The sequence below is a fragment of the Anser cygnoides genome, chromosome 17, assembly GCF_040182565.1.
Source record: "Anser cygnoides isolate HZ-2024a breed goose chromosome 17, Taihu_goose_T2T_genome, whole genome shotgun sequence".
Taxonomy (NCBI): domain Eukaryota; kingdom Metazoa; phylum Chordata; class Aves; order Anseriformes; family Anatidae; genus Anser; species Anser cygnoides.
Window position 1 is genome coordinate 11676415 of NC_089889.1, and position 23474 is coordinate 11699888.

At 47.0% G+C, this 23474-nt stretch overlaps 2 protein-coding genes across 4 annotated transcripts in view; one reads left to right on the forward strand and one right to left on the reverse strand.

Moving 5' to 3' along the window:
* Positions 1-1708: 1708 nt before the first annotated feature.
* RAB35 (RAB35, member RAS oncogene family) lies at positions 1709-16786 on the forward strand. Its single transcript, XM_066978934.1, has 6 exons — positions 1709-1855; positions 5642-5692; positions 6449-6572; positions 13307-13431; positions 13520-13644; positions 14174-16786. The coding sequence occupies exons 1-6, from the start codon at positions 1804-1806 to the stop codon at positions 14300-14302; spliced, it is 606 nt and encodes a 201-aa protein (XP_066835035.1). The 5' UTR covers positions 1709-1803; the 3' UTR covers positions 14303-16786.
* A 911-nt stretch (positions 16787-17697) lies between these two features.
* The window catches only part of BICDL1 (BICD family like cargo adaptor 1), a 52643-nt gene continuing 46866 nt past the window's right edge, over positions 17698-23474 (reverse strand). Inside the window, exons 10-11 of one of the 3 annotated variants that reach the window (XR_010825515.1) lie at positions 20011-21918; positions 17698-19884 (exon numbers count right to left, since the gene is read on the reverse strand). Coding sequence is in view for 1 of the 3 variants with exons in the window: in XM_048063856.2 (XP_047919813.1) it covers positions 21718-21918 (201 nt within the window). In the remaining 2 variants the exon portion in view is untranslated. Of the gene's footprint in view, positions 21919-23474 lie in introns of all 3 variants that reach the window. The other 2 variants (XM_048063856.2, XR_010825516.1) reach the window with 2 other exon arrangements.

Below are 23474 nucleotides of genomic sequence, written 5' to 3' on the forward strand. Positions count from 1 at the left end.
TAAAAAAAATCTTCACCCTAGACATGCTGTTTTAGCCATACTGGGTTGGCTTGTTTCCAGATATTTCTAATGAGTTCCATAAGAATAACAAAAATATAACAGTGGAACCATACCACAGTATTCTATGTAGAAGAAATAGAAAATAACTCTAGAATTGAGTAGAGACAATTGCCTTAAAAATATTCTATTTCTCCTAAACAAACCTTATTGTGTAAACCCAAAGAAAAGAATCTACAGCTTTTGAGTCAGTTTTAAGGGAGAAAGCAATACCCCTACCAAATGCCTGTCATTTTCTAAGAAACATTCACAGCTTGCAGTGTAATTTTGGCTGGAAGGCACCTCTGGGGTTCAGCAAGTCCAGCCCCTGCACTCAAAGCACAGTTGGATAGAGCAGGTTGCTCAGGGTGGGCGACGTGCAGGCAGGCAGAACACCACCACCTCTCAGGGCAACCTGTTCTGGTGCCTGAATGCCCTCCGAATGCTCACTGACATGGTCTGCAGGGGTGCTGTTTCAGTGATTTCTCTTTCATTTGAGCTACCAAAAAGATCCTCAACGTAGGTGCAGCCTAAGTATCTTTAGAATAACTAATTATATTGTAGCTAGCAAAAACATTATGGATTGGGTTATATTTGGGTTAATTGTCCTTGATTTCTGTGCCATCCTCACTTTGCCTATCTGTAGGCTCAGCTGCTGGTAGAGGTCTGTGCTCTTCAGAGCCAAGACGGCTCTTCCCACTTGAAAGACCAAAGCGTGGTAATGAGACACTTCTGTCAATGAACTGTAAGCTTGTGTTTAAAATAATTAAAAACCACCACAAACCTCGGTTTAATTAAATAATGTCAGTATTTTGGTTTGAATCTGTGCTAAACAAAAATTAGCGGTGACATAATTACTTTGAAGATAGATGCAATGACTAGCACATTTGGGTTTGTTATTTTTAAGCCTTAAAAAATGTGAAGAAAAATGAAGTCCTGAATAAATGAGGTATTCTAAACCAAAACACTGCATTGTCAAGGAGTTCGAATGCCAACAAGAACAGATGTTTTGGTAGGAGAGCATCCAAAGAGAAAAACAGTGCTTTTCCTGTGCTGTATCTCCACCTAGAAGGGGTCACAGCTTTGCACAGTGTTTGCAGCCAACACCTGTGTGATGGCAGCAAGGAGTGAGCGATGCACGAAATCCCTCTGGAAGTGGGAAATTCCTCTGGAAAAGGGAAATCCCTCCGGAGGTGGGACGCTGGTGGAAGTGGGACACTTCTGGATGTAGGACACCACTGGAAAAGGGAAATCCTTTTGGGAGCGGCACACCTCTGGATGTGGAACACTTCTGGATGTGGGAAATCCCTCTGGAAAAAGGAGATCCCTCTGGAAGAACACCCTTTAGTGCACTCTGAAACGCCGGTGTGAGGTGATGCAGGCACAGCTGCCCGCCTGCGCCGTGTCAGAGCCCCTTCGTACCCCAAAATCAGCCAGCACTTCGCTTCAGCCCCCGACACCCCTCCCCGCGCACCCCCACCGCCCCGCCCCTCCCCTCAGCGCCCCTCCACCATCATGGCGGCGGCCTGAGGGGAGCGGCGGGAGGGGGGGCGCGGACCAATCCCACCCGGCACCGGGCGCGCTGTGCGCATGCTCCGTGCGCGCTACTCCCCCCCCACCCTCCCCGCCCCGGCGGCGCGGCGCATGCGCAGCAGCGCGGCTGTCAGTTCCGGCCGCAGGTCGGGAAGTGGGCCCGGGCCCGCCGCCGCCCCCCCTCAGCTCCGGTTCCCCTCCCCCCCCGCCTCCCGCCCGCCGCCGCCCCCGGCCATGGCCCGGGACTACGACCACCTCTTCAAGCTGCTCATCATCGGCGACAGCGGTGAGGGCTCGGCCGGGTCCGCGCCCGGGGTTGGGCCGCCCCTTGGGGCCTTGGGGGGGGGGGCGCGGCAGGGCCGTGAGGGGCCGTGAGGTGGCCCCGGGGGGCTGCCGGGGGCGGGGAGCGGCGCCGGGACCCTCCCGTGAGGGGACCGGGCTGAGGGGACCCGGAGCTGAGGCCTGAGGGGGGGGCGCGGCCCGGCTGGGCCTCGCCGGGGGGTGTGGTGAAGGGGGGGGTGGGGTTAAAAAAAAGGGGGAAAAGGTAAAAACGGGGGGTGTGGGGAGAAGGGGCAGCGGGGGGGCTGCTAGGGGGTGTGGGGGGCGAGGATGGGGATCTCGGGAGGTGGCTGGGGGGGGGGGGGGCGCGGCGGCTGCGGGTTGGCCTCGTAGCGGCTGGGGGCAGGGGGCTGGGCGCCCCCACATCGGGTAGGGCTCGGGGCTGGGTGCCCTGCTCCCCAGACTGGGCAGTGCTGGGCTCCCCCAAATCCAGCAGAGCTGGGGGCTGGGTGCCCCCACAAAGGGCAGAGCTGGGGGCTGGGCACCCCCAAATCCAGCAGAGCTGTGAGCTGGGCTCCCTGCTCCCCACATCACCTCTTAACCCTGCCCCAGCCTGAAGTGTCCCCTCTGCAGGTTGTCATTATTATTTTTTTTTTAATCCCCCCCAAGCTAGTGGCGGTGTGTGTTTTTAGTTGTGGTCTAGGTGTTTGCACCCAGGCTGGCTGTGGAGAAGGGGCAGGTACACAGCTTGCAAATAAATCTGGAATGCTCCTGCAGCACTTTCAGAAACTTCTGGAGGGCTGGCATGAGAACTCAGCCTGGGTCTGCAGCTTAGCCTGGGTACGTGAGAAGCGGGACGGGGACGATTCCTACCCCAGTCCAGCTCTGCCTTGGTAACGCTCCAGCAGCTTACAGTTAAATTTCCATAAACTGGAGTAGATGGCATCCACCCTCATCTTTTCGTAGAGGTGTGGTCCATGAGGCAGCAGGTCCCAGCATGCAGCGAGGCATGGCTCTTGGGTGAAAGTGGAATGCTGCTCGATCTTGGCAGTTGTCACCTCCAGGAGCTTTTGCTGTATGTGAAGGTATTCCGTTCTATACTGCTGTGTGTCAGCAAGAAGGAATGGGCTGCTTAAAAGACAAGTCTGAAAGGAAGAGAGAGAACGGGACGAGAGCTTCAGAGCAGCTTAAAACCCTAGGCACTTCTGGGAGCCTGCGGATTATTAAAACCAAATGCTGCGTTCTGAGCAAAGCAGTAGCTCTGTTGCTTGCTGATGAGTTTCAAAACTGTTCAGGCAAGATAAACAGGATGGTGAAAACTCTTAGGGAGACTTCTCCTTGTTTTGAACAATTAAATTAATTTTTTCAGCCGAGTTGTGTTGAGCAACATCCCCACGCTGTTATCCAGCGAGAGGAGGAAAGCATTGTGAGAACTGTCTGCGGTTCTCTGTTGTTGTAATTAAATCTCACTATTTAGTTTGGGGTATTGATTTTCTTTTTTGTTTTTTTTTGTTTTTGCTTACCCCACCAGGAAGGCTTTGTCCCTGCTTCCACAAAACAGCTTGCTTGCCTTGTTTATTGATGTTTAGAGAAGCCTTGCGATAGGAAGTGGACTGATAGGGGCTGGATGATTGTTTCATCTGCTTTCCCCGTATGCAAATACGTCCGAGGGCAGTAGGTTTGTGTGTTTTTAGAACAGGTCATCTCAAGAAGCTGCTGGTTATCTCCGCTGTGCCAAATGTTTAAAAATAATACATATGATCTGTGCTTTGTACGTGCTGCTTCAATTTACTCCTGCTTTTTGAATTCCCCTCGCCGTTTGGCAAGATATGGGTTTAGAAACTGGAAGGGCACAGAAATTTGCTTTTAACTTTCATTTTGCCAAGTCAGTAGGCCTTCCTCGGTCTGTTTCGGTTTGCTGCCTGGAATGAGCCGAGAGCCCTGCTAGCCTTCTCGCTTCAGATCTTCAAATAACTCTGTGTAGGAAGTGGAGTATGATGAAGAGTCTGGTTTCTCTCGACTTGCACAGTGAGGGTCAGAGGCAGCGTGTGCTCGGTGACACTGCCGCCAGCTGGAGCGTGTTCCAGGGTTCAGGGGCTCCTCCTGCCGAGCAGCCAGCCGGGTGCTGAGGCCAGGACGGTGCTGGTGCGGCGGTGGTCGGCCTGACGGAGCCGGGGTCCTGTGCAGCCCGGGCAGTTTTGCTCTGCAGGGCAGCCTGAGGCCGGCTGGCTTCTTAAGCAAGTGCTGTGGTCTGACAGGTCTGCGGGCTCCAGCATCTGCTTGCTTTCTGTTAAGCTGGGGGCCAAGGCTGTTTGATCAAAAAGCAGAGTACCTGCTGAAGACAGTTCCTTTGTTTCCTTATTTTTAGCTGACTGGCATTGTGCATGGGTTTGCCTCTTGCTAAACGAACAGCACTCTGTCCAGTTTTGGGAACTGCTCTGCTGCCTTTTTTGAGCTCAGAGGTGTGTTCAGTGTACGCACGCTGTAGCTTTGTGGTTTATTTTGTGGCTCTTTCTTTTCCCCTAATACTCAATGTGAAATGAGTCTGGCTTCTCTGAATGTTTGGTGACTTAACTCCTTGCAAGTGAGATGTGTTTTACGGGTATCATGCTGATTTTAGTGGGCGTTGGTTTATATTTTTGCTGGTAGCTGTCTTCAGATGCAGACGGCCAAGAACTATTGGAGGTCTGTGTAGCCTTTACTTGTACCTTTAAGCGTTCTTCTGTTAAGAAGAATTTGTAAGTTATACATCACCAAAATAAAGAGCTTAAATAACTTCTACCTGCAAAGATTTAATAGATAATCACCCCGGTGAACTTGAATTTCCTCTTCGTGCTGTAGCAGGTCGTTTTGTTTTTTTTTTGGAGGGGGATGAGGTGGAGAGGAGAGGAGGGGACAGCAACAACAGAGATGTGATATAGAGATAACAACTCTGAGGCATTCTGATCCCCCAGTTCCCTCGGTTGGGTGTGCAGGAACGAGCTTCCTATGGTTTGTGTTCCAAGACCTGTGAGAAGTGCTTCCACGCAAGAGGGTGTGGCCTGGGTGCAAACAATCGATTAAGGAAAGCATGGATGCAGTGCTCCTCAAAGCACTTACATAAATAAATGAATAAATTTGTTTCATGGAACGTTCTGGCAGAAGGTACAGCTTCAGCAAGGTGTGTGTCCTTCCTGTTAGGTGTAGAGCAAGCCGATTTTGGATGCTTGAGAACAAACAGCTCCTCTGTTTGGTTTAGGTTTCGGTTAAACTGTGGCCATGATAACGTAAGCTTTGTAAAACCAAACCCTAGTCTGATTGTCTAAGTAGTCCAAATTCCACTGCGGTGCAGCACGGCGCAGATGAATGGGAGGTAGGCAGTGGTGCAAGCTGATGTGCAAGTGGAATTCAACGGGAAAGCTGAGAGCAGTGCTCTGAGCACATCAGCAGGACGTACCCAGCTTTGCATTTAGTTCTTGCTGCCCCGAGACCTCTTAGAATGAGTCGCAGACTGCAGAAAATAGCTGGAGTTTGCTGAGGGCTTGAAAAGGAGGGGCCAAAAAAAAAAAAAAGATGACAATCCTGTGTTGCTCCAGGAAGCATACCAAGTCCTGGAGTGACGGCAGTGTGCCACTGGGCACTTGATGAAATCTTCAGGAAGAGTACCGAGGTGACTGCTCGGGGTGGATGGTACTGAGTTAGCAGCCGAGAAAGGTTCTGGTTAGAGTTACAGCATGCAGCGAGTGGCTAAGGTACTGCTGTGTTTCCTGATATCCACGATGACTGTACTCAGAGATGTCTTTATTTGTCATAGGTGTGGGCAAGAGCAGTTTGCTGTTGCGCTTTGCAGATAATACCTTCTCAGGTGAGTATTTTGTTTACTTCTCTAAGTGAAACGGTCAAGGTCTGCTCCACTGCTCCTGGTTGGCAAGGAGTTCTTGCACAGCACTTACAAACTGGTAGCAGTACTAGGAAGGTGTTTCTGACTCTGCTTCCCTCAGTACGAGCCCCTCGAAGCCATCCTGTTGGATCTTCACTTACAACTGAGAGTACCACAGCGTTTAAATACTGACGTGGTTCCAGAAATAGCTTAGGTTCTTTAGCTTATGCTGTGCTCTGTGCAGACTCCCCATTAGCCCTTTGGGATTTGGGCTGATTGAATATTGTAGCTAAATCACTTACATTTGTGACATAACTAATTTATTGGGAGGAAACTCGCAGAACAGACTGTATTCAAAATAGGCGATTGCATTAGCATTTGAGGCAAAGCTTTGTCACAAAGCTTTCACATGTGGAATACTTGCGTAGTTACTGTCCATGTCTTAAGATACTTGAGCACTTACCCTTGACCACAAGTGCAGTAGAAGAATAATTTTATTTTTCAGCAGTGTTTTAACTTTTAAGGATAGCGTGGGAGATGGGGCTTTATGGCTAGAAAAAAAAATCTATTTGCTGCAGATAAAATATGCAGATCAACATAACCCCAGAGGGCATTTTAAAAGATGAGCAGATGGGAGAAAGTTGTCCCCCTGTCCAGCCTGAGAGCTACTGCCAAATGGGGTTTTGAGCCATGCAAAGTAAACAAGACGTAGGTTCTCACTTATCCACACTTTCCTTTCAGGCAGCTACATTACCACAATCGGAGTGGATTTTAAAATCCGGACGGTGGAGATCAATGGAGAGAAAGTGAAGCTACAGATCTGGGACACAGCTGGACAGGAGCGCTTCCGGACCATCACATCAACGTGAGGATAACTGGGCTTTGTGACGTATAGCTTTGTGAATGGATCTTGTAGTTTAGATATTTTAATGGCGCAGTTAATTAGCTAACGATAGCTGTGCTGTCTGTGTAGTGGGACTTCTCTCAGCTGACTGAGAACAGACAGGGGTGGTGTTACTGCCGTTAAGTTTGAAGCTGGGACTTCAGATCTCCTCAGTCTTCTGTGCATTTCCATGCTGGCTTTGTCTTATTACTCTGCTTCTAGTTTCCAAAATGGAGTTATTTCACTCTTTTGCATATACTAGAAAACTTATCTTGAGAACCTGCCCAGGAAGATCATCATCTGATCGGATGTACGGCAGGAGCGCAGGCACAAGCCCTTTGTCTGTGTTGTATAGCTAACGAGTAGCTCTAAGAAAAGGTCTAAGAATAGGGTAACCGCCGGTTAGTTTTCTTTTAGGACAGAGGTATTTAAAGGCCATCTTTGTGTTGAATTCTGGTGAAGCAGACACCCACACAAAGTTAACCTTTTCCTTGGTCCGAGTTCAGTTTCATGCTCATTGTCCTTTTGAACAGTGTGTGCGCAGCTTTTCCTGTTCCTGAAGAAACCACACCCAGAGCTACTGCGATGGGAACTAAGAATAAAACGTGCTTGTAAACCAAGTGCAGTAAATGCTGGAGTGCTCAACGTGGCACTAGGGGAGTAAGAAGAAATATACTAGGAAAATAGAGCTTTAATACACAAAGGAAATAAAAGAATAATAAAGAAAAGAGTTCGTGTAAGATCCAGGTGTTTCACTTGGTCTTTTATGACTGACTTCTCTTCTGGCTCCAGTTTGAGAGGAGAGTCATTTTCAGCTGATATATCGATTAAATTACTCAGACACGAAAACAGTGGGGCTGGTTGCATCCGTGTTGTGCCTGAACAGCCAGAAATGGCAGAATCGAACCTGTGCCCCGCCCCTTTCCTCTGCCCTTCGAGACGGATGTTACTGGATTACTTCCATTGTTTCCGAAGTGTTTGGCTTGAAAAAGCTCCGTTGCCTCTCGTAGGGTTCCTGTGCGTGACATCACTTCTCGTTGGAGCGCGGCAGCCAGCTTCAGGCAGGAAGCGGCGAGGGGGAGGCAGCAGCGCAGCGCCACAGCGCGTATCAGCTGTGCGGACGGGCGAGTCCGGGTGCCCCAATTAGTGCTGAGTCAGCAGCGGCCCTTCCTGTTTGCAGATTCCCTGACACAACTCGGAGCTGCGTTAATGAGCGTTGGTTCGTGGGGCTGAGGGGCTGATGCCAGCTAGTTTAAAAAGCCCTGGTATCTGCCGCTGAATGGGGAATACCAGGAAAAGAGGCTTCCTTTTGTGAGCAGGAATAGCTGCAGGTCAGACTTTGCGTGGTGTTTTACGGAATTTTTTTCTTCAATTACAGTAGCAAATGGAGAAGCTGAAGTGATTGGAGGCATTTGTGCCATGACCTGTTTGAACTCTGTTGTTCCTCTCTTTTGCGTGGCTTTCTAGCATAGCGAGTACAAACCTCGTGCTCTTGGGGAAGCGAAGGCCCCGATTTTCCTGCCTTAATACTGGGAAAGCAGCTACAGAATCTTGCATGGCTGGGGAAAAAAAGAAGAGTTGAATTTTGTGCAGCTTCGAGCAAAGAAGTGCCAGTGCCTGAGTGCGTTTGACCTGTTGAGGAAAACACCCTGTGAATGCTGATGGCGTTGGGGGCTTCCCCTGTTGCTAGGTGGGCTGGCTGTGCCTGTCCAGCATTCCCTGCTGCTTTTCCAAAGGCACCCTTGACCTGGACGTACCACCTGTGAAAACAATAGGTAAACAAGGTTCTGGTTTTGGAAAGGGTTTTGTCTCCTGTTGTTTGGCAAAGGAATGCAGTAGCTGGTTCGCCTGGAACCAAGGAAGCCTCAAACTGAGGTACGATGTTAGTATTTGTGAAAGGGCTCGGCTGACTGCATCGTGGGTGGAGTGGAGTGTGGGTGCACGGTCAGCAGAGGGATGTGGAGTCTTTGTTACAGTGACCACTTAGATTGAGGTTAAGAACATAAGAAGGTGTTACTGCAGTGATATTTTAGGGCAGGAAGTCCCTCCTCAGTTAAAGGTAGAGTTGAGATTCATGTTGAGCCAAGCCTGGCAAGCCAGCCTGAAATTGGAGCCCACCTGGAAATAATATAACAGGTTGGAAGCGCTGCAGCATAAACCTGGGATTGCAAAATGGCTGAGGTGGAAGGAAGTTAACAGTAAAACATTGGGAAACATTAAAAAGTTATACTGTTTTGATTGTACTTTACCGCAGGTACAGAACTGAAGAACAAAATAAAACTTAAGGAGGAGAAATCAGTTTGATCAGGAACATTCTACAGGAACTCAGGAATGTCAAACCAGATTAGATTTGTGGACTGAGGAGCATAAAAGCAGCTGTTTTTACTGTCCACTAGATGTGGAAATACTGGGATAACTGGTACCTAGTGGGAGGAGAGGCTAAGTTGTAGTAATTTGGTTGGCATGGAACATCATCCGAACTCCAATTTGATTTCAATTCACTGAAGAGGTAGCAAGCCAGAATTCAGCTGTGTTAACAGAAATACTTGAGCTGTATGAACAGGCAGTTCCTGTACTTGATTTGCTGGTGTATGTAAGGACTCCTCTATCCTGATTCAGGACTGTGGGTTTAGGGTTTAAGCTTTAGGTAATAGTTGTCAGATGTTAGCTCAGGATGAACAGTAAAAGCAGAGGAACTTCCTTCCATGCATTTATACGGAATGGCATGCTCAAGAGAGGGATAAGCATTCGGAGAGGATGGAATTGCTCTGTGTTGTAAACCAGATATGATGGTCAAAAGACTAGTCAAACAGACCTCTGGCTATACAACAGATGTCTTTTTTCAGGTGCCTTGGAAGCACAAGTATGAAAATAGATTATTAGAATTCTTTGGAATCGGTTAGAATTCTAGAGGAATGAAAAACAAGGCAACGTGCTACAAACAAGTGAAGTGTTAACAAAGATGCTAGATTAAACCAGTGACCTATCTTTCAAGTTGGTCTGTCACTGTTTTTTTTTCCCCTGGAAAAAAGAACTTATGTTCCATACTGAACTGATGCCATCAATGGGACCCATCTTCTAGATCCTGCTTAGCTGCCTTCAGACTTGGTGATCTTCTTATTTTGGGAAGCATTTACTAGGGGAAATCTGAGAACTTTCTCACTGGTATCTTGTAGGAAATGCAACAATGGAAGGCAAAATGTTCCCTTCTGCTCAGAAAGGTAGCCTTCAGAGATCAGGGGATGCGGGTGGCTGAAGGATGTGTTCTGTTTGGTTGGCTAGTTCTGAAGATTTTCTGTTTTAAGACTGCGGTATTAGTGGGTAACGTTTTCAAGGGAGTTTTTAATATTTCTTTAGGTAAAACAAGTCACTTGGCTACTTCTGTACTAATTTCAACTTAACTGATATCATTCTGAAGCCTTTCCCACACCAAAGCTAAAGTTAAAGCCTGGGTGACTTTTCCAACCATATGGAGGATCGTTGCCTGCTACCAAGCATCCAAAGGCATACGCGTGTGGAAATAGCTTAGATCTGGTTGTCTTTCATCTCAATGGGATACTTGGGCACTCTGAAGATGAGTAACTCTTCTGTAGCTTCTTGTTTGCTGTGGTTTTTTAACGTTTATCAGTGGGAGCAGTAGCAGGTAGTGACTGTTGAGGTTTGTAGGGTAGATGGCAGACCTCCCTGACAGAGGACAGCCAGCATCAGTCGTTTAGTTCTTGAATGGGAGGGCGAGTTTGAGAACTTCATTCCTCTTCTGCTCTGATTCCTATGGTATCCATCTTCCATGAAATGTGGATGGGAAGAAGCTAGAGCTTCTTTCTCTAGTGTCAAAGCCTCAGCTACCTCTTGGTTGCCAAAAGCATAAAACTTACACCTACCTCTCCTTGAATGCCACAAGCCCCATCTGTTCTCTGCTCGCCAAAGCCTACATTCCTATAAAAGCAACTCTGCACGGTATCAGTCTGAAATTTGAAGCGCTGATCAGGATAAACCAGATTTTGGTCTTTTAGTACTGTCCTGCACTTGAGGTTACAAAATCTTTGCTGTACTTGTTAAGGCTAAAATGTTATCTAGGACATAAGTCTGTACCTAACAAATGTGAGAAAACAGCACGGCTAGCTTTTTTTGTTCAAAGTGTGTTTTAGGAGGCTAAAGAGTTAGAGAATAAAAGGTAGTCGGTCTTATCTCTCAGGCTGCTAAAAGGTAATGTCAGCCAATGGAGAAAATGACATTTTAGTGGAGATGAGGGGTTGGCAACCTTTCTAGAATGGTGTGCCAGACAATTTTCCCTTCCAAAAATAGAAGCAGTGTGTGCTGGTAGGAGCTCCGCAGGAGTCAGGGGTTGCTGTCTTGCACAAAGGAAGATATTTCTGATGCGCTGGTTGGCAATATTACTGCTTTGTGGCAGGAGCTCCCAGCTCCCGCAGAGCTTTGAATGCCATAGCGGTGTGCGCTGCGTGCTCCAGCCCACAGTCCTTATCTCTAGGAGCAAATGGCAGCGTGTCGGGAGGGGGACCTGTATGTGCAGGGCGCGTTATCCTACTCCCCGACATCATTTGCTGTTGCTTAGAAGAAAACCGGGATGCGTGGGCAAGGTATGAGCTGCAGGATGCTCCAGTGGGTCCTCTGATGACGGGGATGGTTTTATGGGGAGCGCGGCAGAGCGAAGCAGCTCTGCGTTGGTGTAACTGAACCAAGGCTTGTCTCCAAAGGATGAATCTTGTTGCAAATGTAATGCTCAGTGTTAGGGAGGAAGTGGTAGGTCAGCCTGAGGGTTGCTGAATTAAAGGACTATTAAGTGATACAGGAGGGTCATAAAACAAGTATTCATCAAAAACTGCAGTATGTGCTGCTGTCAGGAGAAGATTTTGCAATGTATGGATTCAGGTTGCGGAATATTTTTTCCTTTAAAGGGTCTAAGTTGTAAAATAAAATTGAGCTTGTAACTAAGTAAAGCACAAATGCAGTGCTGTAGCAAGTTTTAAAGTGTTAAAGGAGCTGATTGAGAAAGGATTAGAGTATCTGACAGTGCCGGGTTTGTTACTGACTGAGAATAAAAAATAATTCTCACCTGAGTTAGTTCTTGCCAAGGCAAGTGGATGTACAAGCACAAATTACTGGTAAAGCATAGCATGGAAGAAGTATTTGGCTGTCTTCTGAAAGCACCCAGGTGAGCAAGTGAAGTGGGCTCTCCTGCTGCTGTAGAGTATGTGTTGTATCACAGGGAAGCTTTGATCTGCAGTGACGATCACTACAAAGCCGTTGTGAGAGGAAAGGGCTAGGAGGAGATGCATGCGCTCGCCAGAGACGGGCATGTATCACATCCGAGTCTTTCTTGATGGCTTGTAAAGGCAGCTGCCTTCTGTTAAAGGAGGGATGGTGAGGCCAAAGGCGAGGAAGAGACAGCGACTTACTCAACTGCATCAATAGCAGAAGTGAGATGAGACTGAGGTCTTCTAAGAAGCAGCACATTTGATTAGATTAAATGGTTTTGAATTTCAAACTTGTGTTCGCTGAGTTGGAATAAACTATCAGAGAACCAGGGTGGTCACAGCACGTGTCTAAAGGGCAGCCAAAGGGGGCTGCAAGAGGTACTCATGGTGTGGAATCTAGCTCCAGAAATCTGTCACAATTTAAGGGAAATTCCTCAGGTTTGGTATGCTGAATTCTTGCATTTGTGTTAATAACAGATCTTAATATTAATCATAAAATTATAGAGATCTTAATATTGATCATAAGAAAGAGGAGGTAGTGAACGGGGGAAAAAAAATAAAGCTACTCAAAGTACAAGAACTGGCTGCTGGTGAAGGCCTTGCTGTCAGCTGTTTATATTATATATATTTTTTTTGGGGGGAGGTGTCAAAGCTGCCTAATTTGCAGCAGAGAAAATACCTGGTAGCCCTGTGAATGTGGCTGAAAACTGAGGAGGTGGAGCTTGCTATATTTATGTAGCATTCTTGTTGTGCCCATACTGCCTGCCTTCAGTAGCTTCGTGCATGTGATGATGTTGGAATTTGAATTCAGCTTTTTTCTTGAATATCAGATTAGTTTCTCTCTTAAAGGTGGTGATTGTCCAAGACTAATGGGAATAAACTGAAGCAAAGCTTATTTTTAATGGCTAAAGGTAGCAGAACGCACTGAGTGTGCATATGGAGTAGATCTGTTGAGTAGGAAGGTGTGATCAGAGCGCAGTCGTTCAACAGGACAGAAATTTTTGTGAGCTCTAGAGAACTGTGACTGAGGGTTGAGTATATTTGGAGATCTGCTGTGAAATTTTAGTCTGTAAGTAAACTTCCATAGATAAGGGAACTGATGCAAAGACTCGATGTGGCTTGTGCAGTGGTAAGGTCCACAACACAGCGGTGCTGAGGGCTTTTTCGGGGCACCACCACCTTGTGCTCACGTTGCTGGAAGACGTTACTCATCTTTGAGGGTTTTGGCAGCCTGAACAAGGAAGACAGCAACAGTCTTTGGACTTGGAAACCTCCTTGCATGGGTTAAGTGAGCAGGGAACTCTGTAGGTTTAGAGGAGCAGCTTGTGACCTAAATGCTATAGAAGAATTAAATGACTCCCATCGGAAAGAAAATGGGGGCACCTGATTGCCTTAACTTGGGGATCGCTGTGAATCTTGTGGAAGCTGAGTGCAAGAGAAAGAGCTGGGAAAGTGAGGCATAACTTGAGTTAACATTTGTTGTCTTGTCCTGCTCCGTAGGTATTACAGAGGAACGCATGGGGTCATTGTTGTCTATGATGTAACCAGTGCAGAATCTTTTGTGAATGTAAAACGGTGGTTGCATGAAATTAATCAAAATTGTGATGATGTCTGCCGGATACTAGGTAAGTTATTGACCAGAGCTTTAGAGCATCTTATTTAGCAGGCTGACTTACTGAAGTACTGTACTGACTTTTTTCTTCCCTTTTCTAGTGGGGAATAAAAATGATGACCCGGAACGAAAAGTGGTAGAAACAGAAGATGCCTATAAATTTGCTGGGCAGATGGAGATCCAATTGTTTGAGACCAGCGCCAAAGAAAATATTAATGTGGAAGAGGTAATATAATATGCAGAACAGAGTATGTATAGAACTATTTGGAGATAATGGTTTGAGGAAAAAATAAGAATTACATTATTCTTGCTGAGGAAGAAGGATACTTCATTGCAGATTGCATGTGAGAAGGTAAAATGACAAGAGGCTTCCAACCACCTTTGGTTGTGGTGAAGTGAGATAAAGGAGGCCTCATTGCATTTCCCTAGCTTTTCAGGGCTAACCCATCAGGCATGTTCTCAGGAAAGGCTCCTCGCTGAGCAGGATGCTTGTAGGAGGTAGAACTGCTCAGTCTTCACTACAGGCCTCAGCTGCCAAACTGACCTCTTTGGGAAAGGGGATTAAGGCATCACTGATTTAGCTTGGAAGCATCTTTGGAGGATGCCAGGTTTGAACTTGGCCCATAGTGGGTTGGGGAAGCGTACTGAACTGTTACTGAAATATCAAGAAGAGTGGATGCTGTTCTTTTAAAGCAGCTCCCTAATGGCTAGCCGTAGTTCTTTGGGTGGTCTGATCTCGCTTGTTTCTCTTGCAGATGTTTAATTGCATTACAGAGCTAGTTCTGCGAGCAAAGAAAGAAAACTTAGCAAAGCAGCAACAGCAGCAACAGAATGATGTGGTGAAGCTAACGAAGAACAGTAAAAGGAAGAAGCGGTGCTGCTAATGCCCTTTCCCTGCTGCAGAGACTCTGCTCTGACAGATCAGCCCCTCCAGCTAGACTCGGGCAATTCCACTGGGGCAGGCTTTGGGAGGACTTTCTCAGTTTTGTGCCGTTATTTAAAGATTATTTTCTCTCCATGTTTTCTATCAAGAGGCGCTGGCACCTTACCACTTCAGTGCCAAGAAGGTATCGGATGGAATCTTGCCCCCCTCTCCTCCCCTGCTCATTCCAGTGCGCCTTGTAGACAAGAAAGGACGTTGCCTACCAAGTGGACTAATTAACCCAAGAGTTTGTATATAATGTATATTGCTTTAACCAGCCTCGCCTCCCTGTTGTCGCTTTGGCTTATGCCTTCTTAATGTCAACCAATCATGGACTGCAGAGTTCACCTTTTTAAAGAAGTAGTACAAAGTTCTTAATTCGAGTCGGCCCCAGGCTGGCAGGAACTGCTTCCAGGGGCCTCTGGCTTCATTTCTGTTGGGCTCCAGGCTGGCAACTGGTGCCCCTGGGGCCTGTGGCTTCACTTTGAGTTCCAGGCTTTTACTGGGGCTCAGGCTTTGTTTTTCTAGGTACCAGGATCGCAGGTGTTGCTGCTGGAGCCTGGGGTTTCACTTCACCAGCCCCTGGGCCGGCAGCTGGTGCTGCTGCTGGGGCCTTGAATTTCAGTTTGCCATGGTCCAGGTTTGTGGCTGCATCCTTGGGTTTCACCTTTTTGTGCTGCAGCCCAGCCGTACCTGTGCTCTCCTTCAGTTTGTATCAAGATACTGAAAAACAAACCAACCTGCAGAAGTGGGATTTATTTGGATAAAACTTTTTTTTTAAGGCAAAATTAAACTCCTTTGACCTCTGCTTTTGGTTCTGCCACAGTCCTAAGTGAGGGTCCATTTCATTTGAGAACAAAAACCTTGTGATTCTGCCAAAAAACACAATACCCCTTCTCCTCATTGCCCTGTCAACGAACGAGATCTGAACTTGAATGTGAATTTTGGTGGCAAAGCTGTTTTTGAGAAAAGGTATGAAAATAAATCCAGCTGTTCTAGATTGGTGTCTGAATATGGAAACTGCTGCAGGATCATTCCCAGGATTCTTCTAGTAGAAAGGAGGACCGCTGTTTAATGTGAGGAAATGGAAAGCTTGCTTGCTTGGGTTATGTGGTGGTGGAGAATCACCCCTGGAAACAAACTGGTCTTGCTGTGCTCAGTAATGTTTTCCTGGTCCTTGTTGGCTTCTCTGGGAAAACGAGGGCTCAGTTCATCGGCTTGGATAGGTATAGGTAAAGGTGGAGAGAGTATGTGTGTGTAACGAAGACATCAAATGTCTGGGCTGAATGTACATGCTCAGCACCTGAATAATTGCCGAAATAATAATTAAACAAAATCTTTAAAATGACTAAAAGGCATGGAGGATATGACTTCCTTTGAAGATGGACGTACTCAATTTGTCAGTGTGAGGCCCTATGGAATTGCTGGCCTTGGTTTGGTAGGATGTGATTCACCAATGCCCATGAGCCCTCCTCTCTCCCTTCCTCCGCCTTGCCCCAGGAGAGGCTAAAATTTAGTCACTTATTTTGCCTACATTCTTTTTTAGCTTTTACGGGTTGTGGTAAGAGTCCTAATCATACAATCACATCACAATCAATCACTTTAAGGACCTTTTTTTTAAAAAAAAAATGAAAATGATGAATGTGTAACACGTTTTTAATCAGTTCAGGTGCTGGGAGTACATTTCCAGCTGCCTTCACCCATCTGTTTCCTTCACATATCTTTCATTGGTAACCCAAGAATAAGATTGAGCTGGGATGCTAGCGTGAGCTCTGGTATTTGTAAGACTTGAGCGGCTATGGAAAGTGGCAGCTTAAGTTGCACCAGGTGTCCATCCTGTCTGCTTTCTGATGTTGAATGTGGTGTATGCACAGGGAAGGAGCTCTGTCAGTCCTCAAAGCCTTCCTGTTGAAATGGAGCTGTCCTGTGACAGTTACCACTTCCAGATTAAAGGGCCCAGCTGCATTACTTTGGGACCCTTGTGGTAGCGAGTCTGCAGGTCTAGGAGGGAGCAACTTCGTACAGGCAGAAAAAGTACAGAAAATGTCTGAATTTACTGGAATTGATGCAATAAAATGAGGAAATGGTGCACCCAAGCCTGGAGTGTTCTCTTATGTGGAAAGATTGGTCCTCTTTGAGTCCAGGTCTTTGTGGCCACAATTTGAACTCTGCCAAGCCAGGTGTCCAGCCTCCTGGCTTGAAGTGGGATTTTTTTTTCTAGTGCTGGCTGTAGAGGAGCAGTTATATCTGCTCTTGCCACTGACTATTCAATTGGAAGGGGTGGGGACTGCATCTCTAGTGGTGTGCTGATGTGAAGTTTCCTAAATGTCGAGCAATGGAATGTCTAACTGGTTTGCTAGGATTATTTCTGTAATGAAAGTTTCTAATTATGCTTTTTAAATAATTTTAAAAAACTAAAAATAAAGGTTACAAGCTGCCAAATCTTTTTCGAGGCTCTGTTTCCTCTGCAGTCCAGCATCTGGAGGTGGAGGGTGGCAAGCCAGGGATGAGCCTTCTGCTGTGCGTGGAGGGTTTTTCTTTCTGGCAGGGGGTATTGGCAAAACAAAAATTCATGCTTTCAAATCCTTGGTTGCTATTGTAGTTTTAAATGTGAATCAAAGTGTAGATTGGAACTGTTACCCTTATTTCTGTGTGAGAGGTGCTAAATGATTTTGCTAGAATCTTTGTTCTACAGAAAGTGTTGAGAGAGCTTGAAAGCATTTCATCCAAGGCAGCAGGGGTCAGACCCCATGTGTAAAAAGCATCTGGAGTCTCTCCTTGCTTTCACAGGGGTTTCTGAACATTTGTGTTTCTGTACAGGAGCTATGCAACTATCACCATGTGCTTGCTGCCAGTTTATCGCTCCCTGCGCTTGGCACAGAAGCAGGCTACTGAAGGCAGGTCCTTGCTTCTCGAGAAGCATGATGAAAATTTGCTGTGGAAAGATGCCTCTTCTGCCTGCACTGTCCTGCTGCGACCGTGCAGACAGGGGAATCCTCAGAACACAGATGGTCAAACCCCAACTGGGGCAAGCTGGGTGCGTTTCATTGTCGCTTGTGTTTTGTCTGAACCCGTTAAGTTTGAATATCCCTCCAGATAAAGGCCAGTGATACAAATGGCTGGATGGTGGTGAAGACTTTGAGCTTGCCTTTCTATTTTCCTGTGCAGCAGCAGATGTGCTTCAAATGTTCTTTCTCCAGGACCGTTCTCTTCTGAACGTGTGCACGTTCTTTATGTGGGTGAATTTCTTTGGGTGATGAGGTACTAAGGCTGCTGCTAGGTGTTAAGATGATGGTTCAAGAAGTGACTTTGTTCTGCAGCTAGGTAGGATAAGCAGTGACTTGAGCTGAGACGGTATCGTATAAATGATCTGTTTTATTCTGAAGAGAACTATTTACAAAAGAAGTAGAGCATTGTTTTTACTAAAAATATGCCTTTATAGATTTTTATAATATGTATCTTATAAAAACCATACATTTATTTACATTACTGCTACATACAAAAATTACAGCACTGTGGTTTATGTACATATCTATAGATACATTCTTTCCGCTTGTCCCTGCTGTGTGCTTTTTCCCTTTCAATCAAGGGAATTGTTCCTGCAGCACCCAGACGCTTCCTTTCTTGGCTTTTGGTTAAAACAATCTTGCTTTTTATAGCCGAGTGGGGAGTAGAGAGTTTGCCTGCTGCAGAGGCATATCTGGAATTTACCATCCTAAGTAGGACAAGTGCATACAGCTATAAAGTCCTTGTGCATGCAGCACTGCCTGTAACCTCACTTCTCACTGCTCTGTGCAAAATTATTCTGTTGTCGTTAATTGATCTAGCATCCATCTTGATGGCAAGTTGCTGATCTAAGTTTATATTAAGATAAAGTGCTAGTGACTTGCCTTTCATTTGCATGTACATGTTTCTTGTTTACCATTGCTTCCCTTGCAGTTTGCTAAAGGGAGATTCATCCCCTTTCCCTTATGCTAGCATAGTCAATGCTTGCCCAGCCACCTGTTACTTAACTGTGGGAAAGTTCTTTGTAACCCTAATCTCAGCAGGCATCTTCTCTCTGTGCAACAGGGACTGTGCAGCACGACTGGTTTATTAACCATTATCTCAAAAGTAAGGGTGAGTGCTGTGTTTGGAGCTGCTGATCCCACTCTTAAAATCTACTTCGGGATCCTGAGTACCTGCTGGATTAATGCGCTCCCTCCATCTCATTCACTGGAGCTGATGTTTCCTTTTTGTCATGTGTCTTAGAAGTATCAAGTATCACAAGTGGAGTGAGTGACTCCTAACCCAACACTGCAAGGACAATTCCAGGTTTCTGGCCATTACAGAATGGGGGTGAGTGTTTTAACAACAGTTCAAGGTGAAATAGACGGGACCTTGTTAAAACATGACATGACAAATGAGAACACGAAGGACTGCACTGATGAAGTTTTTAAAAAACAAAACAAAACCTAGCTGCTATGTTAAGGCAGTTTCTGTTCCTATTGAGTAGCAGCTCAGCACAAGGAGGTCTCCTTTGGTCTGTTGTCCAGTTCATTAAAACCCAATTTTCTTGTATTTCTGGGTTTAGTAGTGCAACTAAGTCTTTCGGATTAAGGGGTTAGTTTTAAGAAAGCACATCCAACTGGCACGTTGGAACATTCTGACTTTCTTCTTGCAATCTCTTCCATCACTGTTATTAAATAAATAAAATTTCAATGGGATTAAATAGGTTCCTCCTTAAATGAAGAGATGTGCTGTGCATTTCAATTGCCTACTCCTGCAACCGAATGAGTCACTTTCCTCTCAACAAACATGTAGCAGAAGGCACCTTTCTTCATCTCATTACTGCATCTTCATTGGATAACTTAAGGCCCTTGCCTTAGGATTGCATACATACACACAGACAGACGTCCTCACAAGGACAGAGTCCCACACAGCTGCTGGGTTTGTGGTTTGAAGAGCTGTTGGGGCCCAGGAGATGACAGCTGACAGCAGAATAAAAGAGCTGTGAAGACCAAGATGTTCACATGGCTCTCCCAAAAATACGCAGTGTCATTTCCACAGAAACACTGGATGACAACTGTTCACAGGTATCGCTGGCATCCATCAGTCCACGCCTAATTCTGCAGGTATCAGTTTGTCAATGCCAATGAGCATAACTGAGTCCTGACAGCAGGAGATGCTGAGCACATGCCTCGTGTCTCTGCCCTGTTAAGAGTCACAGCCTAGGTACGATGGGACGATGAGGGTTCGCCATCCTGAGAGCACGCTTGGCACTGCGCTAAGCCCCTTTCCTTCACTTGCACAAGTGGATACAAGCAGGCACTCAGTGGAAGAGAGACAAAAGATTTCATTTTCTTTCCTGCTAGTGAGGCTACAGACTCTCTAAGCATCAGACAACGTTGGTGGTGCTTTACCTAAGAATTTCCTGGAGTAGGTTCTAGAATCCAGGCTTCATTGCTTTCAGGTAAATGTGTTTTACCACTCAGGTTTTTATCATCATTCTCAATCCCAAAGAGTACTCTGCTCCTTGCAGAATGGCCCAGTGGCAGCTTCATACTAATAAGGAAAAATGGGAACGCACAAATCTTTGTAGGCAGAAAGGATATTTGTACTGAGGTATTATGTATGCCCTATGCACTAGGTAAGTTAAATAGTTTCAAAAACAACCCACCAAGCTCTTACCTGCTTCTTAGAAGGAGGTGTTCAATACCTAATTCTAGCAGAAAGCCTGTGACGGTAAATACTGAGCAGAGATGAGCAGCTTCCTGTAGGATGGTGTTTTAGCACCTAAGTTGCTGAGCAGGGCAGAGCTGAATGTGTACGTCGTTCCACCTCCTGTGGGACAGCGTAGGGGGCAGCCTCCTCAAAGCAACAGGGAAACAAATTGGGGGCTGTGGGTATTGTGAGTTGGGAGAACGTGTGAAAATTGCATAACAGCAGCAGGACATCTCTGAACGTGGCCTGGTGTAACTCACTGTTTTATGAAGGTAGACTGTGTTAAAGGGAAGAGCTATAAGGTGCCTGTCCAGTGCGTAGGGAAACGTATTGCAGGATTTCCAGCACCACTGTGTGCATACACCAAATAAGCTTTTTTTTTCCTTCTCACTGATCAAGTCTTGGTTACAGCAAAGCAGGCTCTGATCATCTTCAGTTAAAAGGAGATTTGGCAACCTGCTTGCCGAAGGGTTGAGTAGTAAACGACCCACAGGAAGAACAAATGCTGTCCATTTACATCAGGCCATAGCTAATAGTACCGTGTGGGGGCAAAGAGCAAGCTACAGGATCTCCAGAGCTTTGTAGGTGCCCTAATTGCCTGTGGTTTAGTGAAGGTAGGTGTGTGCATGATTTCTAAGGATCATGTCTGCCAACCCAGCATCGGTAGGTCATAGATTTCATTACGGGTAGGCTCTCGATGAGTTCTTTTTTGGGGGGTGGGGTGGCTATCCAGTTAAAATAACAGGTTTCTTAGTTTGGGAGGGGTACATGGCTTTGGGGAAAGGCGTGTGACTTGAAGTTCCACAGCTACCTTTGCTATCAGTGGGACAGCAGGTGCCCCAGAACTGAACATCCACAATATTACTCAGTTTGTAGTCTGTTGTAGATGGTCAATCTTCTGGGGAGAAATCCTTAATATTTTTGTGCAACTGCAGACTCTGCAACTCTCCTCTCTGTAACAGGAGGGAGCTGTAGAAGACGGTAACATCAGCAAGCTTACAACTGCCCTGATCTGCAAGGAGCCTGGCTTCCCAGTGAGGGGTGAGGAGCTACGTAGAGCCACAGTGGGGGGACAGTGCACAGGCAGGATGTGCAGTGAGGGTTCATCTTCCGCTGTAGGGAAAGCTTCACTTGTCAAAATATGGCAATGCTGGGGCTGGAGCAACTCCAGTCTCAGCAGGATGGATGGAAGGATATCACAGCTGCCAGGCCTGGAGGGCGGTATAACGAACTCCTCTCTCCTCTTGCGTTCAGCTCTCTTCTCCCCCCTGCACTCACTGTGATGGCAGTTCCCACTCTCCTGCTCTGCTTTGTCTTGGGGCTGCTTATTTCCTTCTCCAGCATGAGAATGCTTTTAAGACAATCGGATTATTCTTCACAGCAGAAACTAAACTGTCTCAAAGCGCCTAAAATATACCCTGAAGTTCACCACTTCGCTTAAAGAATAAGAAAAGTTGCTTTCAATTAGTAGCACATTGTCAATTTGCAAATCTCCAATTCATGTAAACATTTGGTTCAGACCAGGTGCGGTGTTAATAGTGCAGAGTCTCAAGGGTTAACTCCTTTGCCCCCTTTTTTTTCCTAGTGGATCAGTTGGGTCCATCAGCAAATGGGGCAGCTGCCCCCCTCCCCATCTTGAAGCAGGAATTGGTGGAGAGGTTTCTCTTTTTCAAATTAATTTTTCTTGAAAAAAGAAAAAAGACGGTTCCCTTCTGCCCCGACGGGCTCGTCCCCCTGCGGCTCCGGCCTGAACACGGGGGAGGGTCTGGCACTCCGCTTCGCGCCGTAGCCACTGGAGAAGGAATAAGCAAGCTGGCTCCATTCCTTCGGGTGTTTGTCCATCAGCTGCTGGTCAATGACCCTGTGCATGTCATCCTGTGGCGGAGGGAGAGGAGACGGGCGTTAGCGGCAGCTGATGCTCAAGGGGAGCTCGCACAGGGACGCGGCTGACGCGGGTGTGAAACGAGCGGTGATGAGATGAAGGAAGGATGACAAGTGTGGTGACAGCTCTAGCTCCCTGCCCAGTGACAGGTTCAGCCTCGTTTGCCACTGTGAGCTTTTTAGCAAGCAAGGAAGGTAAATCATGCTGTCTGAGGGGTGAACTGCTTGAGCAGTCTCACAGTGGAGCATCGTGCCTGCCTGGGACTCTGACTATAAACTATGCTTCTCTGCTGCCTGTAGCTTTTAAATGTCCCCTTTGGGGAGAGGAATAAAAAAAACCAAATGCAGCTGATGGCAAAGCCAGGAAACATAAGGAGGTCTGTCCTGAGCAGGTCTCTGCACTTGCTGCAGGCAGGTAGGTGCAGCAGAGCCGCCTGCACGGCCCCGTTACAGGGGGTTCCTGGGGGAAGGTGCCAGTGGGAGCAGTGGACCAGGCACGGGCCCACCAGACCCCATGTGGGGTTTGTACCAGACATTAACGACAAAAACTGTGCTCGTCCCTTAGACCAGCTCCTTCCACAGTGCTGGCAGAGCGGGGCGGAGCTCTGACTGACAGCTTGGCACCAACGACTGCAGTGTGGTTTTTTAAACGTACCAGAAACGCTCTGCTTTAATCCATGTTTGCGGCACAGTGAAATTGCTCCACACAAAATAATTAGTCAGCTCTGTTGCTGCTAATGACACGTGCTAATGTGTTCCTTGAAAACCTGGCTATCAATTCCACAAATTTTAAACCTTCAGATCCATTATTTCTGCTCTAATTGCGTAGTTAAACTGAATCTTAGTGAAAATTTGTGTACACAAACTAGCTCCACAGGAAAAGTCACCTATTCTCCAGCGATTTGGTCCCTGATTAGGACCAAGGGCACTGCCCAGAGGGAACAAGGTTATCCTGGGCAGGCTGTAGCAGGGCAGCCCCCTCAGGGCAACACTGAGACAGTCACGTTTTCCTGGGGTACCCATAGACCTGTCTCTCTGCCAACTGGGAGGGTTGGCAGGGTCTCAGCACTCACTGGCATCATGGACCCTGCAGTGAAGACACACAGCCTCTGCTAGGAGAAACCCTTAGTGAAACCTGGTTGCCCCTGAAGGCCACCACAAGCCATTTTCCATGGTCCTGGAGGGCTCAGGTGACCTCCCAGCCCTGCATCTCCTTGGGACAGCATGGGAAATGGGGCTGCCCAGGGCCTTGGGTGCTAGCACCTATAGCCAACAGCTGCTTGGGATCCTGGTTTTGGTGGCATCAAGCTGCATTGGTGGCCTGGAAGCTATTGAGGGGCTGAAATTACTGTCTGATACAAGAAACCTGTTTTTAGGAGCAGAGAGAATTCACTGCTGGAGAAGCTGCAACATGACTGCTATTGAAATGGTCTGAGCTGCTCTTTACCCCTTCCCTCTCTCCTTTGGCTGTTCCTCTCTCAGTTTCCCAGCTGAATTTAGACATCAGACTGGGTGCTGCTTGTAGCTGGGCTGTCTGGCAGCCTGGGGAG